Source organism: Mastigoproctus giganteus, chromosome 5 (assembly GCF_048544385.1).
Source record: "Mastigoproctus giganteus isolate SK-2022 chromosome 5, ASM4854438v1, whole genome shotgun sequence".
In the NCBI taxonomy this organism is placed as follows: Eukaryota; Metazoa; Arthropoda; class Arachnida; order Uropygi; family Thelyphonidae; genus Mastigoproctus; species Mastigoproctus giganteus.
This window is the reverse complement of record NC_143579.1, coordinates 232,152,446-232,171,896: the sequence shown is the minus strand read 5'-3', so window position 1 is coordinate 232,171,896 and position 19,451 is coordinate 232,152,446. Positions and strand designations below refer to the sequence as shown.

The 19,451-nt window shown below is 36.9% G+C and overlaps 1 protein-coding gene across 1 annotated transcript in view; it reads left to right on the top strand.

Annotated features, from left to right (window-relative positions):
• The window catches only part of polo (Serine/threonine-protein kinase polo), a 39,492-nt gene that overhangs the window by 2,639 nt on the left and 17,402 nt on the right, over positions 1 to 19,451 (top strand). The window contains exons 2-4 of the mRNA XM_090373803.1: positions 1,905 to 2,000; positions 14,801 to 15,000; positions 18,603 to 18,728. Coding sequence (XP_090229929.1) covers positions 1,905 to 2,000; positions 14,801 to 15,000; positions 18,603 to 18,728 — 422 coding nt within the window. The remainder of the gene's footprint in view (positions 1 to 1,904; positions 2,001 to 14,800; positions 15,001 to 18,602; positions 18,729 to 19,451) is intronic.

Below are 19,451 nucleotides of genomic sequence, written 5' to 3'. Positions count from 1 at the left end.
TTTTTTTTAAACCTGTTTGCAAAGAGCCTCAGCCTCTTTTCATTACCTATTTTAAAGTTTTATACCAATATATAGAAACATCTACCCACCTCTGTGATATCAGTTTTGTAAGGATGATCATTTATTCATTAACTTAATTTTTTTTTATAAATTTAATTTTTTATTATTTTTTTATTACAAGCACTTGTGCATAATTGTGCTATGTACAATTATGCGCAAAAACATTAGGTAGTGCCAAATGTAGCAATGGGGGGTTGATATTTTCTGGATCTGTCCCTAGATGGTCCATTTGCATCATAATATGTGGCATGCTGCAGAAAAAGTTAACTACCCCTGATTTATGTATCCAAGTGATCATATATAAATGAATTGTTTGCATGATAGTATGTTGTCTGGGGTTGTGGCTTGTCTCCAACGTGAAGCTGAAATTATTTTAAAAAATTTGCTTTTTTCATTGAGAACAGTTAACCAACTAATTTTGAAAGATCAGAACCTCATTCACAAGTTAATGAGGTCCTGATTCTCTCAACCATAATTTTATAAAAGACTAATTCAAGGAACTGTTCGGGCAGATGGACGGTCGGTAATGGTCTGGGGCGTGTTCAACAAGGCACGTGCCGGTACGTCTAGATGCATCTATGGACGGTCCAGGTTACATGTCCATCCATGCAGACCATCTGCATCCCTTCAAGGTCATCATGCACTCACAGAGCCATGGTGACTAGAACATGGTTCGAAGAGCATTCTGCAGACATTTACCACTGTGGAATGGCCTCCCTGTCCACCGGACACGAACCCTGTGGAGCATCTTTGGAATGCTGTGGAAAGGTCCATTCGAGCTTTGGCTCCTCCACCCAGGAATGCGCCAGAATTATGGACAGCGGTGTAGCAAACATGGATGGGAGATACCTGTGGAATGCTTTCGTGAACTAGTGGACTCTATGCCTTGCTGTGTGACTGCCCTTATCTGGGTGAAAGGTGGGCCTACCCATTACTAGATAGGTATCCCATGATTTATGTCTACTCAGTGTATATATGTAATATGTAAGTAATAAGCAATACATGCTCTTCTAGATAGCTTAAAACAAAACCAAGGCAAAGCAGTTTCAATATATAGTAAAGATTAATGGTAGAAGAAAGGGTATGAAGAAGGAATTAGTTATGGACAAAGGCAACTGATAGTCAGAATGGACTGTCAGTTCTGAATTATCAATTGATTGTCAGAATGGACTAAAGACTATGGTTGTTAGGTCCTTTCTATCAGTTGCCTTTGTCTATGACTAATTCCTTTTTCATACTCTTTCTTCTACCATTAATCTTTACTATATACAGTAAAGTGCCGGTGCTGTATGTTGTTGCTGATGTCTGGTATAGAACAACATCTGTGACGTATATCACAGCAGTTAATTTTTTAAAAATGGATTAACAGAGAACATTACATATAATTAAAAAACTATAGCAAGACTACATCAAGTTGCTAAAATATTAGTAAATATGAGACCAGGAAGGTATATCAACATGCAGTGCCAAATAGGCAATGAACATTAATGGGCATTGCCTGTTTGGTACTGCACATTGACCTATTAAATTTTATTATGAGTCAATTAACTATGCAAAGGCATATCAATTAGAAGCTTCAGACAGATCAGTGGTGAGTAGAAATTTCTGTGGCAGAAAGGCAGAGCAGGAAAGCTCTGCCTTTCTGCCACACAATCAATAACAGAATTGCTGAACAACAGAAATTCAAAATCTTTCAAAAGCCAGTAATTCAGTGTGATGTGATTATTACATGCAATAGCTGTTGAAATGTTTATTAATTATACTAGTTAGTGTAATTAATACACATTATTAATATAATAAGTATATATATATTATGTATTTTTATGTATATTTTATTTTTTGAGGACTCTTTGTGGAACACCAAACTATATTGCACCAGAAGTTCTATCAAAAAAAGGACACAGCTTTGAAGTGGATGTCTGGTCTCTTGGCTGTATACTGTAAGTAACTATATCTGTGGTTCATAATAGTAGAGTATAGTAGGGTGTTTTGTAGTTATTACTCATGAGATACAAATTGTAAAAATAATACAGACAATCCCTAATATACAAGTCAATTTTTTCATTATTTGCATTCCATACAATTGACTATCCATGGATGCTTCATTAATCATATTATCAAAACACTTTATATAAGCAGCACTGAGGAAAACATGGAAATGAGTGATATGGTCTTTCCACAGCATTAATGAAGACCATGGTTTCCACCTCCAGTAGCTTAGGCCACCTTATCAGGCACTGCAGCAGGAGTGAATTTGAGGATGGGGCCAAGCATCAGCTAACTATGAAGTTTGCCATCCATCAACAGACAGTGTCCAACAGATTTGACAGGTAATGGCAGAGCAACAAGAAATATCAACCAAGCCACACAGAGAATTAACCTACCCCCCCCCCTTTCAAGTCCAGGGAGCCTGTGTGGATCAGAAAAGCGATTCCCTTACTAATCAACATCTCCAACCTGCATACCCACCTTTACACCAGTATGTATGCAACAGTCATCATAGCAGATCACAGGCCAGCTTCCAAGACGTTCCCCATGCTTCTTCAAGGCTTTCCAGTTTCAAAAAAACTATGTTAAAAGATATGTGGCCCTCCACTGAACCAGGAAAGATGCGTAAACAAACATTTTGGACTTCTGATTCAAATTTTACCAATTAAGGAGAAGCTAAAATTTACATAGCTATCAACACTCCAGATTTTCAATTGAGAATGAGTCTTATTCATCAATTTGGCTCCTCACTGTTGTAATATATATATATATATATATATATATATATATATATATGTATATATATGTGGGTTTTTAATGTAACTCTTTAAAAGAAAAGTTTAAAGAGTCACATAGAAAAGAGGTAAACAGTAGATGAAATGGTTTCAGTGAAAGCAAGTTTAATAAATTAGGTATGACAGATGCACCTAAAAGTGCAAAGCAGCATTAAAGGATGCAAGAGTATATGTAATTTGTATTAATATAATTATATATATAGTTTTTCTCACTTTTTTTTTTTTTTTTTTTTTTTTTTTTTTTTGCATAAAACGGTACAACCTAGTTGGATTTTTTATTTTTTTTTATTATGCAAATTTCTGCTTATTTTTGATTTGGCCTTCAGGTTTGTTAGCCTACAATGCAAAATTGGAATGCAGGATAATAACATTGTTCTCTGTAACATGCAAGCCATTTCATCATACTCTGTATGATGAAGGGAAAAAAAAAAAAAGTGAATTGGCAATATCCTTCAGTAAGACACCAAAGAAATAATATGTAAATTTTCAGAAGATGTATGCAGGATTTTTGACCTATTATAAAATCTGGAGAGGGCAAAACATTTGCTTTGTGTACTGTATGTAGATGTGATTTTTCAGTTTCAGGTGGTGGCAAATGCATTATAATCAGGCCCTTGCAAACATAAGCATAAAGACAGTGTGCAGTTAATAGAAACATATGCAAAAATATTTAGCATTCTACCGGAAATAGAGTGGGCCAGTAAATCAGAGAGTCTTATAATGGGAGATTTTAATTTCCCAGATATTGACTGGAATTTGGGGGCTGGTTACTCACACACTAGCAGGGTTTTTGTGGATTTATTGGATGATTGTTTTCTACATCAGCATGTTCGGGAGGCAACTAGAGGGAGTAATACTCTTGATTTGATTATCAGCAGTGATTCTTCATGCATTAAGAATCTGCAGATAAATGAACCACTAAGTGGCAGTGATCACAGTGTGCTGAAGTGGGATTTACTGAAAGAGGTAACTACCATTAGGGGTAAAGGGAAGGGTTATTGCTTCCGTAAAGGCGACTACGATGGACTGAGACAGTATTTAAATTCTATACAGTGGGACCAACTGATGATGTTACCAACAGCAAATTCAAAATGGGAAGCATTCAAAGAACTTATCTTGGAAGCTACTAGGCTTTACATACAAACTAAGAAATATTGTTCAAGGTTTAGGCCAAAATGGATGTCAGATGAACTAATGAGGCATATGGCAGAGAAGAAAAATGCATGGGATACTTACAAATTAACACATGACACAGAAGCCTATGATAGATACAAGTTGATATGCAACCAAGTTACAAAGGAGGTTAGGCAGGCAAAGGCAGATTACGAGAAATCCTTGGCAAGGGATGCAAAGAAAAACAGCAAACAGTTCTTTACTTATGTAAACTCTAGAAGGAAGGGGATGAATCAGATTGGTCCACTTGATATTGATGGGTCAACTGTTGATGATCCTGCTCAGGTAGCTAACAAACTAAATGAATATTTTGCATCGACATTCACACATGAGGAGTTATTCAGCAAGGGGAATGCCAGAGGTGTATTCAACTCTAGCAGTAAGCTACAGAATCTTGAAATAACTGGGAGTAAAGTGGAGGAGAAACTGTTGAAGATAAACACAAGAAAGGCACCCGGGGTGGATGGGATCTATCCAGTTATGTTAAAGGAGGCAGCAAAGGAAGTAATCAAACCCTTAGCCATAATTATGAGAGCTTCCTTGGACTCAGGGGAGGTACCCATAGACTGGAAATGTGCAAATGTGACCCCAATTCACAAAGGAGGATCAAAGGCTGACACAAGTAATTATAGACCTGTGAGCTTAATTTCTGTTCCAGGAAAATTAATGGAGGCACTGGTTAAAGAAGCACTGCAGGATCATTTAGACAAGACTTCAGTTATAGCTCAGACACAGCATGGTTTTGTTAAGGGGAAGTCTTGCCTGACCAACTTGATTGGATACTATGATGCAGTCACAAAAGAACTGGATGCAGGGAATAACTTTGATATTATATACTTGGATCTTAGAAAGGCTTTTGATACTGTTGCACATGGAAGACTGCTACACAAATTGGAGCAGTGTGACATTGGAGGCAAATTGCTGCTATGGATAAAGGGATGGTTGAGGGGGAGAAGACAGAGAGTGGTAATCAATGGACACTGCTCATCGTGGACTAATGTTATTAGTGGAGTCCCTCAGGGCTCAGTGTTGGGTCCATTATTGTTTTCTGTATTTATAAATGATATTGATGATGGTATATCAAGCTTAATGTCCAAGTTTTCAGATGATACAAAGGTTGGCAGGGTTGTCAAGGACACTACTGACGCTATGCTGCTGCAACAGGATCTGGAAAGGTTGAACAAATGGGCTGAGAGGTGGCAAAAGAAGTTTAACATTGACAAATGTAAAGTACTACACATGGGAAACAGCAACCCCAGAGCAACGTATCAACTCTGTGGTACTACACTGACAGTGGTAGAGAATGAAAGGGACTTGGGGGTGATTGTGCAGGCAGATATGAAGTTCTCTAAGCAGTGCAGACAGGCTGCAAGAGTAGCTCATGGAGTATTGTCAATGATATACAGGAATTTTTCCAGCAGGGATAAGGAGGTGATTATTCCATTGTATAAGGCAATGGTCAGGCCACACCTAGAGTACTGTATACAGGTCTGGAGGCCTCATTTCAAGAAGGATGTAGAGCTGCTGGAACGAGTACAGAGAAGGGCAACAAGATTAGTGAATGGAACAAAGGGGTGCTCTTACGAAGAAAGGCTTAAGTTTTGCAAATTACAGTGTCTGGAGACTAGGCACCAGCGAGGTGATCTGATAGAGGTGTATAAAGCCTTGAATGGTTTAAGCATGCTCAATGCTGATGGGATTCTTCCTCTAGCTCAGAAAAATCACCTGAGAGGGTATAAATTCAAATTGAGGAAAGACAGATGTAGGATAGACGTGCGGAAATTTGCCTTTAGCCAGCGGGTTGTTGGTTGGTGGAACAGACTGCCATCCCTTGTGGTGGAGGTTGATAGCCTAAATAAGTTTAAGGCTCAGCTGGACAGGTATTTTGAATGAACAGAGGGGTGAAGTGGAAGTGGGTTTTTTTTTTTTTTTTTTTTGGCTGATGCTGCATAAGCTTGCTTTCTTGCATCAAATGCCTCTACTAATGCTAATGTGACTATGATTGTCATATGTGTCAAATGTTTATTTGCATCATTTGTCGTAGAACATAATCTTATTTATAAACCCCTGGCACCACTGTGCATGCCATTATGGGATTAATTGTATATATCTTATACTGCAATTAAAGATCCTATTCTATCATCCTCTGTGCTAATTGTGCATGTGCATTGTTCAGAAATATGTTTCCTGATAGCGAAATAAAAAAAAATGTGAAGTTAGATATTAGCCAAATAGTGCAAGGAAGCTATTGCTTGATGCACTGGCCAAAATAAAAATAATAAGAAACAATAAATTATGCACTTCCTCCTCATTAAGGTAACTGGTCCAGTTGACCTTTGAATTTCTTCAAACTGTCAGTGTCAACTACCTGCAGACGTTACCAAACCTGTATCAACTAATATTGTAATAGGTGCATTATGGCCGTAGTAGCCCTTGCACCAATAAATCAAACAAATGACAACAACCTGTAGAGGCACCTTGTTCCAGTAATCTGGCTTGCTGGCTACTAGGAAACTTCCTACAATCTAGTCTAAACTTCTTTCCTTCTAATATAAATTTATAGCCCCTAGTTCTGGAATTATTTGTAGTGAAAATCCCACCTTCATTCATTTTACTAACCCCTTTCAGAGCCTTATAAACCTCAATGAGGTCCCCTTTGTGTGTGTGTGTGTGTGTGTGTGTGTCAAGCTCTGTAACCCACATAATTGGAGTCTTTCCTCATATGGTCACCCTTTTGCATCTCGCCATGCAAGATGTCTGTCTTTGAACCCTTTCAAGAAGCTTAATGTCTTTTTTTTTTTTTCAGGTGAGGTCTTCATACTTGGACATAGAATTCCAAATGCAATCTTACAATTGCCTTATACAGTGAGATTATGACCTCCCTATCTCTAAGGGATAGCGTTCAGTAAATCATCGATAGGATACCATGGCCTTTTCTGGCTGCCTATTTACACTGTTCAGAAAACTTCATATCTGCCCATATTTTAACTCCCAGATCCCTTTCTTCATTTGTTTTTAATTAACCCCCACTAAGCGCTTAATTTATTTTGGGGTTACTATTCCCCAAGTGTAAGACTTCTTGCATTTAAAACTTGCTGCATTAAAACTTAGCTGTCACTTTTCTCGCCATTCTTGAAGCCTGCTCAAGTCATCCCGAAGGAGCACTGATCATTAACAATGCTCCAACCTTTGTCATCTGTAAATTTTGACATCATGCCTTCTATCCCTTCGTCAATGTTGTTCGTGAAAATGAGAAACAAAAATGGTCCGAAAATCAATATTTGGGGAACCCCACTTCTCACATTAACCAATCTGAAGAATATCCATTAATCTCAACACTCTACCTTCTGCCCTACAGTCCATCTTAGAATCTTTTCAGTAATCACAATATGTTCCAGCTTATACAATAACCTCTCATGATGGACAGAGTAAAATGCTTTGCTAAAATCCAAATAAAATATGTCAGGATAGCTGACAGGGTAATTAAATGTGATTTTTCCCTTAACAAAACCATGTTGTGTGCCCCTTAAAAATGCCATTTCTATCTAAATATCCCTGGATTGCTCTCTTTATCATTACCTCTAAGGTTTTCCCAACAGCTGAAGTCAGTCTAACCAGTCTGCAGTTACTGACTTTGCTCTTAGTACCACCTTTATGTATTGGCAATATGTTGGCACTTCACCAATCCAACGGAATCTCTCTTGAGTCCAAAGATGCCCACCTAATTAACCTCACTGGTTCAATACACTCTCTGGCAGCCTTCCTAAAAATTACTGGATATATGCCATCAACTTAAGGAGTATTACTTGCCTTTATGCTCCAAATTTTTTATAATAAAAAGTCACCTGCAGTTTAAAAATCACTAATTTCATATGGCTCAGTATCACTCACACAGCCTCTTCTCAGCACGAAGGGTCTTTTATCAGTAAGGACCAATGAAAAGTACCTATTCAGTTCATCAGTAAAACATTAGTTGCAGAGACTCTCACCATAATGTTCACAACCTTCTTGCCTGTAGATTACTCCCACTCTCATTATACCTTTGCTTCCAACTAACTCACACCACACAGATTCTATCTTGGCAGATGTAACTTCTGACTCAGCAAAAGCTCTTTGCATGTTTAGGCTGCTTTTGATAAGATATATGACCCCACCACCCCTTCTGTCTTTCCTAAATACATTATACATACCATAGGGGAGCTAGTCATCCCCAATTTCTAGGTAGCACTATCTTTCTGTTAGCCCTGTTATGTTGGCATTAGTCATCCTAACCAGGAATTTGAATTCAACCATCTTATTGACAGTACTTCTGACATTACTATAGACTTAGTTAAGACTAAGTATTCTTCTATAGTTTAATAACTTGGCACAACCCTTGAAGTTATTTAGGCTTATTACCTAGCTTTATTTTCCTGCTCATTTGAAACGTTGCAGAACATCTGCTGTTGAAAGAGCAAAAACAGCAGGTATTGTTAGTAAAATTGCACTGATAGAGAAGGAAGAGTTAGTGATGGCTCTGAAAGATATGCCATTTTCAATTGCGACAGAAAGCAGTAATCAAGTTGATTCCAAGTTGTATCCCATTGTGGTAATCCTTCCTAATAATAATAAAAGTTCAGTTGGAAAGCAGTGCATGCATTGGAAGGTGACTTTACAATGTACAACTTTGGACATCTTCTGAACAATATGAAAGCATGAGGTTTTTTTTTTTTTTTTTTTCACAAATTCATCCTGTGAACAAAGATACCAACCTTAGCACATAGTACATGTGATATAGTGATACATCGCTACCTGGTAGTTTTTAGTGCTAGCCTGACCCAATTCTATACCACTGGAGTGAGATAATACAGGTGCATGACCAATTGTGCTGGCTGGTTCAGCTTAACAAAAACACAAAAACTTAACAAAAAGTAATAAAAAGCAATATGCAAGTATTCAGAAAGTAAATGAGAACACTCCACTGTATGTGAAAATGTCAGTATGTTTATTAATGGATATTTAAGTTCAAGGTAAAATTACAGGTGGGGCAGCTGATGTTTTGGCCCCTTTATCTCCGTTTGGGCTAAAAGTATAAAAGAAAGAAAAAAAAATTTAATATCTGGAAAATTTAACATCTGTTAAGGATATCCAAAATAGAACACAACATACATACTAAAGGCTAAAATGAAAGCCAGGTAAATGACCCCTGAAGTTAAAATGTTCGTTGCCTCTGAAGCATATAAGCTTTCAAAAGGTACCTTAAGTAGAGGTTTGTTAAAATTAAAGTATCTTTATGTAGAGGGCTCTGGAGCAAGTTCTAAGGCTCATACTGAAGAGAAATTTGGCAACAGGTACAATAAAGAATGTGCTTGCCATTTATTGGGAAAAAATATTAGTTACAGAATTTGTCACTATATGGCGCTGTGGCAATACAAATCACTTGAACAGTGCTACAATTGTTCAGTGTGTCCTTCATTTTGGTCAACAGTAGTTTCCATTCGAAGAAAAGCATTTTCTACAGCAGAACGTAACATGTAAACTGAAATAGCCAGCACATGACGTCTAATGCTGTCCTTCAGATCTGCCAGAGTTTAATATCCTTCCGAATACACCTGGTTCTTCAAAAATCCCCACAACCAGAAGTCGCATGGGGTTGAGGTCCAGTGATCGGGGTGGCCAAGATGTCTGGAAACAACGGCTGATGACCCGTTTGTCTGTAAAGTGCTGCCTTAGCGATCTTTGGACACAACTGTGGATGTGGGGTGGCACACTATCTTGCATGAATATGGTATCCTGAAGGCACCCACGTTGTTGCAGCTCTTGTATTGCGAAATTTTCCAACATTTCATAATATTGCTGTCCAGTAACTGAACAGGTGCGGGGGTCCAGTTGGTGTTACCTGTTGAAAAAAATATGGCCCAACCATGAATGTGGCCCTAAATCCACACCGCACTGTCACTTTTGGAGAATGCAACGGGACCTCTTGGATAATTCAAGGGTTTTCTGTTTCCGATATGTGACAGTTGTGCGTATTCACTTGTCCATTTAGGCAGAAGTGGGCTTCATCACTCCAAAGGATGTTCCATGGCGAAGTGATATCTACTGTCATTTGCGCCAGAAACTGAAGTGCACATGTGAAACGAATATCTGCATCATGATGCTATCATATGCATCTTGTAAGGATAATACTGCAACATCTGATGCATTACTAGCCTTACAGTAGAATATGACATGTCCACTTCATGAGAAACAGCTGGCACACTTGCGCTACCACATGGAAATTGACTTGATAAATCCACGACAGCCATAGCCACATCATCAACACAGAGGAGTCCACTCGTTTTCAACCCTCTACCTGGTTGAACATCAAGATGTCCTGTTGCCTCAAATTTTGCAATAAATTTGTGGACAGCACAGTCATATGTCCACCCTTATGCGCTTCTGACGTCAGAATTCTCTGATAGCCACAGCTGCATTGTTGCTGTTTTGATAGTACAACTTCACTTATAGCACCTTTTCGTACAATGCTGTTGGCATTGCTGCTGTAGTGCAGGCAAACATCTACTGTATGATTTTGAAGAGACTGCTTTGCTTTTTTCAGTACACTAGAACTGGCAATGTGGCAATAACGTATGATTATGCAAATAACTTATGTTATTTGCATAATCGTAACTAAGATATTTATGCACAATACAGTGACAATTTTTGTAACTAATTTTGTTTTTCCAATAAATGGCGAGTGCATTCTTTATTGTACCTGTTGTCCAAATTTCTCTTCAGCATGAGCCTTAGGGCTTGCTCCAGAGCCCTCTACATAGGGATACTTTAATTTTAACAACCCTGTACTGTACTAACACATATGAGCAGTCATTCTTAAGTGGTCAGTAAATGAGTGCTGTGAAAGTAAAGACACATTAAATTAATAACTGTTCAATATGAGCACACTGAATGATCTCTGCTATTTGTACAAATTCTTGTTTTTTATTTATAGACATGTCACATGGCATGTTCAAGTTTTATTTGTTCTTTTCTTCTGTTGAAGTTAGTTTATATACATGAAATAAACTTATGATAAAATTGAGATTTTTTCCGATTTACATCTCACCCCAAAAGTAAGTACAGTCAGTCCTCGTATAGAACTATAGTTGTGTTCCTAGAAACCTTCGTGCAATATAAACAACAGGCCCTATGGGAAAAATGGGGTTAGGTGCTGACCACCTAAGATTGAACACACATTTGTAACCAAAGCATTACCAAACACAAATAATTGTAATAAAATATTGCTAATGCTTTTGCTTCTATCGTAAAGCAAACTTGTTCTTTGTTTTATTTTCTATCCAAACAGATGACAACCATTCCATCTCTTTCAATTCTTTGTGTCTTGATCTAATGGATTTTTAGCATTAGCAAAGGCACATGATGCAAGGTAGCAAGCTTTTATAACATCAGCCAAAAAAAAACACACTGAGTTGTTCCTGCTATGAAAGTTTTCTATTTCTCGGCGTTGCCTCATTTAGGCCTTTAGCACATGCAATATCACATGTTCGTTCATTTCGCTCAAAGCGTTTCACGATTTCATATATATTTTTTTTTCTATCGACAGAGGCGGACTGGCCATAAGCCTTACCGGAGACCCCGGTGGGCCGGAGGCCAGAAGACTATGGAGGCTGGTGTAATTTTGGCCATAAACGCTAGTATGAGGCTGCTGCAAATTTTCCCGGGTAAGAATTTTTGACCCAGTCCGCCTCTGTTTATTGATATTGCTTTTCTTTTTCTCTCTGAATCTGTAGTGTCTTCACCAGGACGCTTCCTCTTCACACCTTTTAAGAATTTTACTTATTTTTAGGGAATAAGGCACAATTACAAAATGAGGAGGCACACTAGATACACATAAACAAAGCTGCGCTTGTGTAGCAACTGAATAACCAACACTGTAAAGGCAGAGACACTATTTCACAGTGTCTCTGCCTCACTAGCTCACATTTTTACTAAAGCACATTTCTGGGGGTTTTTACTACCATAAAACAATAAAAATAGTTTCCAGTTGCATTTCTGCTAGTGAAATCTGTTATAATCTGGTAGTAAACTCAATCTAATTGCATTTGCGATAATGATAGCTGGAATTGTGTGGGTTTTTACGTTCTTATGGTGAAATGTGTTTACCCTTCACTGATATGAAAAACAAATACATTTTCAGAATCTTCTCCTCATTCCTATCATATTGCATTCAGGTGGGGTGATTCTATGTTCGACTGCCATTTCTTGTAAACACAAGGCGAATCGTGCATAAGCGTATTTGGTTCTTGTTATATACGATATCGTTCCCCTATTTATAAATTGTCTATGATCGAATCCGATCATAGACGATTAAATAGTCTAAGAAGTAATGTAAACACGTGTTATACGAGGACTGACTGTATACACTTTTAGCAATAAATTCCAAACTTTTACTTTTTAACCATTATTTAAGAATTTTTAAAATGTTGATTTCAAATGTTGTTTCTCAATGTTCCAAAGATTGACACATTGGATGCACTTCCTCAAATATATAGCCGACCGGGCTAGCCGTGTGGGTAAAGTACCTGCCTGGCAACCCAAAGGTCGCGGGTTCGATTCCCGCCTCGGGCTTGGATCAAAGTACTGCAAAAACCTTGGCAGGTGCAATATGGCCACAGAAGCCGATGCGCCAACAACTACCAAATCAAATCAACCTCAAATATATACACATTTGAGGGAGTGCATATATACAGGGTGTTTCAAAAGTGATGGTCAATAATTTAAAGGTGAACTGTACAGACTACAATATGCAAAAAGCCTAGTAAATAGCTAAGTGAATTGTTTTCGAGATATTGCACATGTCTAGTTGGGATCCACCACTGACTTGTTTGTTTAGGTTAAGCTATGCTCATTCTCTCCCTTTCCTCTCTTTCAATGCTCTGAGATATAGCAGGCATACTAGTACTTGTCAAAGGATAGTCAACAGGGAAAGAGGTTACAGCAACCAAGAGTATGCAAACATGGACTTTGTGTATGGTAAAGCCAACGGCAGTGCATTTAAGGCTGCACGTTTGTACCAAGAAGCATTTCCTGGCCGAAGACAGCCCAACAGACGCACATTCATCAGGGTACATCAATGCCTTAGAGAACATGGGTGCTTTGCACTTGGAGTACGAGCAGGTAGGCCCAGAAGCATAACACCTGATGTTGAGGAAAGGTTGTTAGAAAGAATATTCCAAGTATTCAAAGTTCTTTCTAGGAAACATTGTTAGATATTTTATTTTATTATTTTTATTTTTATTAAAACTAAAGGTGGCATCCCAGAACATAAGTTCAAATCCACCTAACAACTCTCAACTGAGTATCTTACATCTTTAATAAAATAAATAAATAAATACAACATTGTAAAAACATAAAATATATAAATTAATTAAAAAATATATAAATTAATTTAAAAAAAAAACGCATAAAATTTACACTAGCAACTCATCCATAACATCAAAAACAGACCTTTACTCTACAAAAACTCTAAATATTGTCCAGGTCTTCTTGGTGAAACGAATCTTATTGTCCAATTTTATCTTCAGACTTGATTGATTTCGGACAGAACTGGGTTCGCCCCCAGAATAAGCCTCTTCCTTCGAGGGGATGCAACAACAGTGTGTCCTGAACCCCCAATTTTTAAACAATATTTTGTTCACTGATGAAGCTGGGTTTACGTGTGAGAGTATTTTTAATTTTCATAACTGTCACGTTTGGTCCGACAAAAATCCTAATGCAATTCACGAGTCACAACATCAGCAACATTTCTTGTTGAATGTCTGGGCAGGACTACTAGGAGACAGTCTAATTGGACCACACTTTCTGCCAAGCAGGCTAACAGGAGAGCAGTTCCTGCAGAATGTTCTTCTGGACCTCCTTGATGATAATGTTCCACTTCAGCAATGCCAGAACATTTGGTTTATGCATGATGGTGCACCGGCACATTTTGCTCGAGTTGTGACTTGGTATCTAACTAGAAGGTATGGTCAACAGTGAATAGGTAGGGATGGGCCTGTAATGTGGCCTCCCAGATCACCAGACTTAAATCCTATGGATTTTTGTATCTGGGGTCATGTAAAAAGCTTGGTGTACGCTTCTGACATTAACACAGTTGAGGAATTGCAGTGCCGGGTTGAAGGAGCCTTTCAGCAAATCAGAAATGACCCGGGAATGCCTGAGAGGATTCACAACTCAATGCAAAGAAGACTACAAAGCTGCATATGGATGCAAGGACAGCATTTTGAACACCTTTTGTAACATCAGTAAAATTCTGTGGTGTTGAAACCAAAAATTAAAAATGTATTATCTTATGTTTAATAAAACCACCCTTAGCAAAGGATTCACAGCTTTTTGTTAAACTAGTTCTCCCATAGTCAGTGGTGGATCTTAACAGAAAATGTGCATTATCTCAAAAACAGTTTATTTGTGGCCTGATGTTCTTTTTGCTTATTTTAGTTTGTATTTTTCACCTTTAAATTATTGACCATTTCTGAAACTGTGTGTGTGTGTGTGTGTGTGTGTGTGTGTGTGTGTGTGTGTGTGTGTGTGTGTGTGTGTGCGTGCGTGTGTGTGCACTCTCTTTTGAAAAACCTTTTAACTTTAAAGGTTTTATTTAAATTTACCTCAAACTTGTAAATATCCCATAAAAACATTCCAATATCTTTGTGCACAAGTGTGGTGTGGGTGTTTGCATGCACACAAGCATACCCACAAAATTATTGATTTCAAATGAAATAAGCCCTTTTAATTTTTTTTTTAAATTGTAGATACACATTATTGGTTGGTAAGCCTCCCTTTGAAACTACCTGCTTAAAAGACACCTATTTACGGATTAAGAGGAACGAATACCAGATTCCTTCTCGAATAAGTCCTTCAGCAAGAGCACTTATTCAGAAATTGCTACGACCAGACCCAAGTCAGCGTCCAACAATGGATCAAATAATGCATGACACCTTTCTTGTTAACAGTAAGTATAAAGCTTTTTGTGTAGAGATTCAAGCAAGTTTAAAATAAAATTTTGTGTAAAAGGTTTATACCCAAGGTAATAAGAGCTATTAGATGCTCAATATCTCCTATGTTCTGTTAGTTATTACGTAATTAAACAGGAATTACCTTGATTTCTTTTATAGGGAAGCTTCTATCCAACTCTCCAGGTCCAACACATAAAATGATTAAAAGGCTATTAACTTCGTCTTGATGTGTTCCATACCGGTAGAGTGAACACAAATTAATACAACCGCAACAGCCATCAGCATCGGAAAACATTGTCTCTAATACTAAAATGGTTTAAAATTATTAAAATTATGTGATGGCATATTTTCCTCCTGAAGTTGAACGGAACTTTTCGTTGATACGTGTTCACAGGTATCATTAGCACATGGACCATAACGATTAAGATATTCTTTTTAAACCAGACACACCGATGTGTCTTTTAGTGTTATTCCAACCTGTGAACACATATCAATGAAAAGTTTTGTCCAACTTCAGGAGAAAAATATGCCATCACGTAATTTTAATAATTTTAAACCATTTTAGTATTAGACATGATGTTTTCCGATGCTGATGGCTGTGTTGCGGTTGGTGGTTTTGGGGTTGGGTTGGGTCTCGACATCGATCCTGGACTATTAATTTGCATTTACTCTACTGGTGTGGAACACATCAAGATGAAATTAATATCCTTTTAATCATTTTGTGTTGGACCTGAAGAGTTGGATAGAAGCTTCCCTATAAAAGAAATCAAGGTAATCCCTGTTTAATTAAGTAAAAGGTATATACATTCAAAGGACTAAAGGGAAAGCTAAAACTTTGTATTCAAGGGATGGTAGGGAGTTACTGGACCTCTCCAAGTGCATTGATTGCTTATTTAAGATTGATTAACAAAATTATGGATTCCAGAGTGTCAAAGTTTTCAACTTGAAGCAAACCTGTCCACAATTTTGACTATCAAATTTTGCAATGTTCAAAATTTTATTCAAAATAATTTCTCAACAGTAACTAGGAATTATCTAATGCTTAGAATAACTGTGTTCAAGTAGCTTTTGAAATAATTATACCACAATTTGTTTTTTATATGTGAGCTGCAAAGAAGTATTCCACTTTTTTTCTTTTTATTTTTTTAATGAATTCTCCTGTGTTAAGATAAATTTCCTATGCTATTATCTCTGTCTATAACATTCTGCACCTAGTTTGGTTTTCAATACATTCATAGAGATCAGGGAAAATATAATTGTGCTGTCTGTAGGAAAGTGCAGAGACAGTCCTTAAAATGTCTTTTTGAGTGGGGTTGTTTTAAGGGGCTATCTTACCAAAAGAATAAACACTCAGAGATCATCTCACTTTGTCTAAATCATCTTATTGAAACTGAAGAAACATTTTAAAGCGAACTTAACTACAAATTCAGCCACACAAACACATTGTGTGGCCGAAAATCAGAGTAGCAATCACAAAATGGCAGTGAAAACCCACTGAGAGAGAGAGAGAGAGAGAGAGAGAGAGAGAGAGAGAGAGAAGAGAGAGAGAGAGAGAATTGCTTGTACAGGCTAATTCAGAACTCTGAAAAAGGATATTGGAGAGAAGAGATAAGGGACTTCAAGATGCAAGACTTTTTACCTGCAAGAATATGTGCTTTTGTTTTGTGGTGGCACAAGTCTTTGGAGGGAACACTTATAAAATACAAAATAATGCTTAAAAAGCAAAGTTAGGCACCTTCAGATTATGTGCAACAAGCAGTGGCACAACTGCTGCCAATAAAACAGAACTTGAACATTCTGCAGGCCTGTCAGATGCAACGTGTGCAACTGCCAAGGTAGAGGTTGTGCACAATTAAGGATCTTGTGGCTGCAGAGGATTGGAGTGGTGTAGATGTTCAGATTGTAGAGAATGTTGTGCATGAGAAATGATGTTACAGGTTTAAGAATGTTTCAGGGAGCATGTTTGGCTTGGATTAGTTGTTAAAGAGCACTGGGGAAGGGTAGAATAGAATTTAATTTTCTACTGATTGTCACTGAAACAGCCACCTGATAATGCAGGGGGGGATGACCAACCTGTGGGTGACTTGCTGCCACACTCCTTCACATTGTGTGGCCATGTAGGCAGCCTTTAAGCGTTATGCATTGCCAAAGTTTAAAACTACATTTCACAAAATTTAGCTTCCCGCTGACTTTTGAAAATATCATTTTTAATAATGTTCAATCTTTCTGTATTGCTTTCTCATGTTTCATGTATCTTCTTCAGAATTTAGCAATATTATTATTCTATTCTATTTTGAAAAATGCATAATTAGGAGTAAGAACTAGTCTTGTGGTTTGCAGCCTGCTTGCAATGACAACCCATGCAGCCCAGGACCTTCAGCAGTTTCTGTTTTGACCTTTTCCTATAGATATTGCAATTGTATTTGCAATAATATGTATTGAAAATGGCAACTAAGAGCACAAGATTAAGGATAATAGCACACACAATTTCTCTATGTGGGAATTCATTTTAAAAAAGGTTGGATTGGATATCCCTGTGGTAATGGTTTTCATGAATAAATAGCAGTATTCTTCTCATTTGGGAACAGTGCTATTTATTCATAGTGTAAGACAATTTATAATGATTTGCTTTGCAATACAGGATTGCAATTTTGAGCAAACTGTGTGTTTGCACTAATAGTACAAGTTTTAATGTAGAATTATAAAGTTATATAAATTCTGTTACCTGAAGCTGTTTAGCTCAAATTTTATTGGATATAAGGGTTTAGTATCTTTTACTCCATGAATTGTTTGTGATGGGAACATGAGACAAAATTGAAGGCTGCCCATAAAAAAAACTGGTGAATTGTTTAATAAGTATAAAATGGTTTTAAACATTTTCCCAGTTCCTCTTGTTGTTAGCGGTTTTATAGCACATCAGTATCTTAATCATTTTGCATAATTTCAGTTCTGTTATGTGACACATCTTGTTTAATGATTCTCCACTCCTTCATGATCCCGATATTCCCATGGCAGGTCATTACGATGTTGATTTTTAGTGTAGAAATACAAACAAAATGCTAATTTTTTTTTCTTTGTGTGTATGTGTTAGGCTAGCATTAGTGAGTTTGGTACCATTCAGTCACGTGAAGTTTTTTTTTTTTTTTTTTTTTTTATCAATTAGTAATGAGTCCTAACAGGGAAAAATTTTATGAGCAAGATGGGGTGCAATACTGAGCAGTGAATTTTTTGTGTGAAAAGATTTTATCAAATTGTCAGTTTTGTTAGTGTGCAGCCTTCGCAGAAAGATGTCTGTGAGGATGCTTGAAAACAAATCATGGCACGTAGTCACTTATTTTTAAGTGACTTTCTAGTCTAAACTCTTTCTATAAAGGTGATGATCTCATGTTGTGAAGCAGTCACTGTGAATTTCTCCAGTGTTACATTTCATAAAATGAGTGTAATGCAATACCCCACACCACCCAGATGGATGTTTTAAAAAATAATGAATTTGAGCTTCATTATAGTTTTACACTAAATAAAATAAATTTAAAAAAAATAAAAATAATATATATATATTAGTAGTAGAAGTTATTAATTACTCATTATAACTTTCAAGGTTATGTGCCAACTCGTCTTCCTACCTCATGTCTCACAATGGCTCCTCGATTTGATGCTAAGAGTATGGCTTCTACTACGGATTTTTCTACCATCAGCAGAAAGCCACTCATAGAACTAAACAAAGGTAAGGAGAGAGAGAGAGAGTTCTTATATTAGTTTATTATAATTCATGTCCCAGAAGAACAATATGCACAAAATACAGTCTACGTTTTCATGAAACCACAAATTTCGTGTGTGAATACATATCAATTAATAATTTGGCACATTTTAGCTATCTGTGGCAATCTGTTTCAAAACTATGAAAAATATAATTAAAAGATATATTTTATAGATAGTTTATCCTCTAACAGTTATATTTTGAAATTTTTTGGGAGGATAGAATTGGTAATAAGTATTCAACAACTGAATTATATTTTATGTGTAGGTAAGTGAATCTAGAAAATTATCACATGTTGTATAGTAGTATGTGTGATTTATTGCTATACAGTGTTGTCAACCTTTTTGTATTCAGTTCACACAAGAGTTGTGTACTTTTTCTTCCTGTTTTTTGATTTACATCTGGTAAAACAGTTCTTCCAAGCCAGCATTAGGACTGAATAAATTATTGGTCTTCTGAATTGTTACGTGTAATATCACCATTTCCTTCCAAAGCCTATGTTATATTGTGACAGTCAGCTAGCTTGCTAATTGAAAATTTTCATGAAATTTATAAAAGATTTGTCTTTTATTAAACAAAATCATGTGCAATACTGCATTCAGTCTTGATCATAGGGAGTCTTTTATCCCAGCAAAGACTGAGGCTGAGTTTTCAATTTCTGAGACTTGAGCTTATGTTTATTCTACAAAA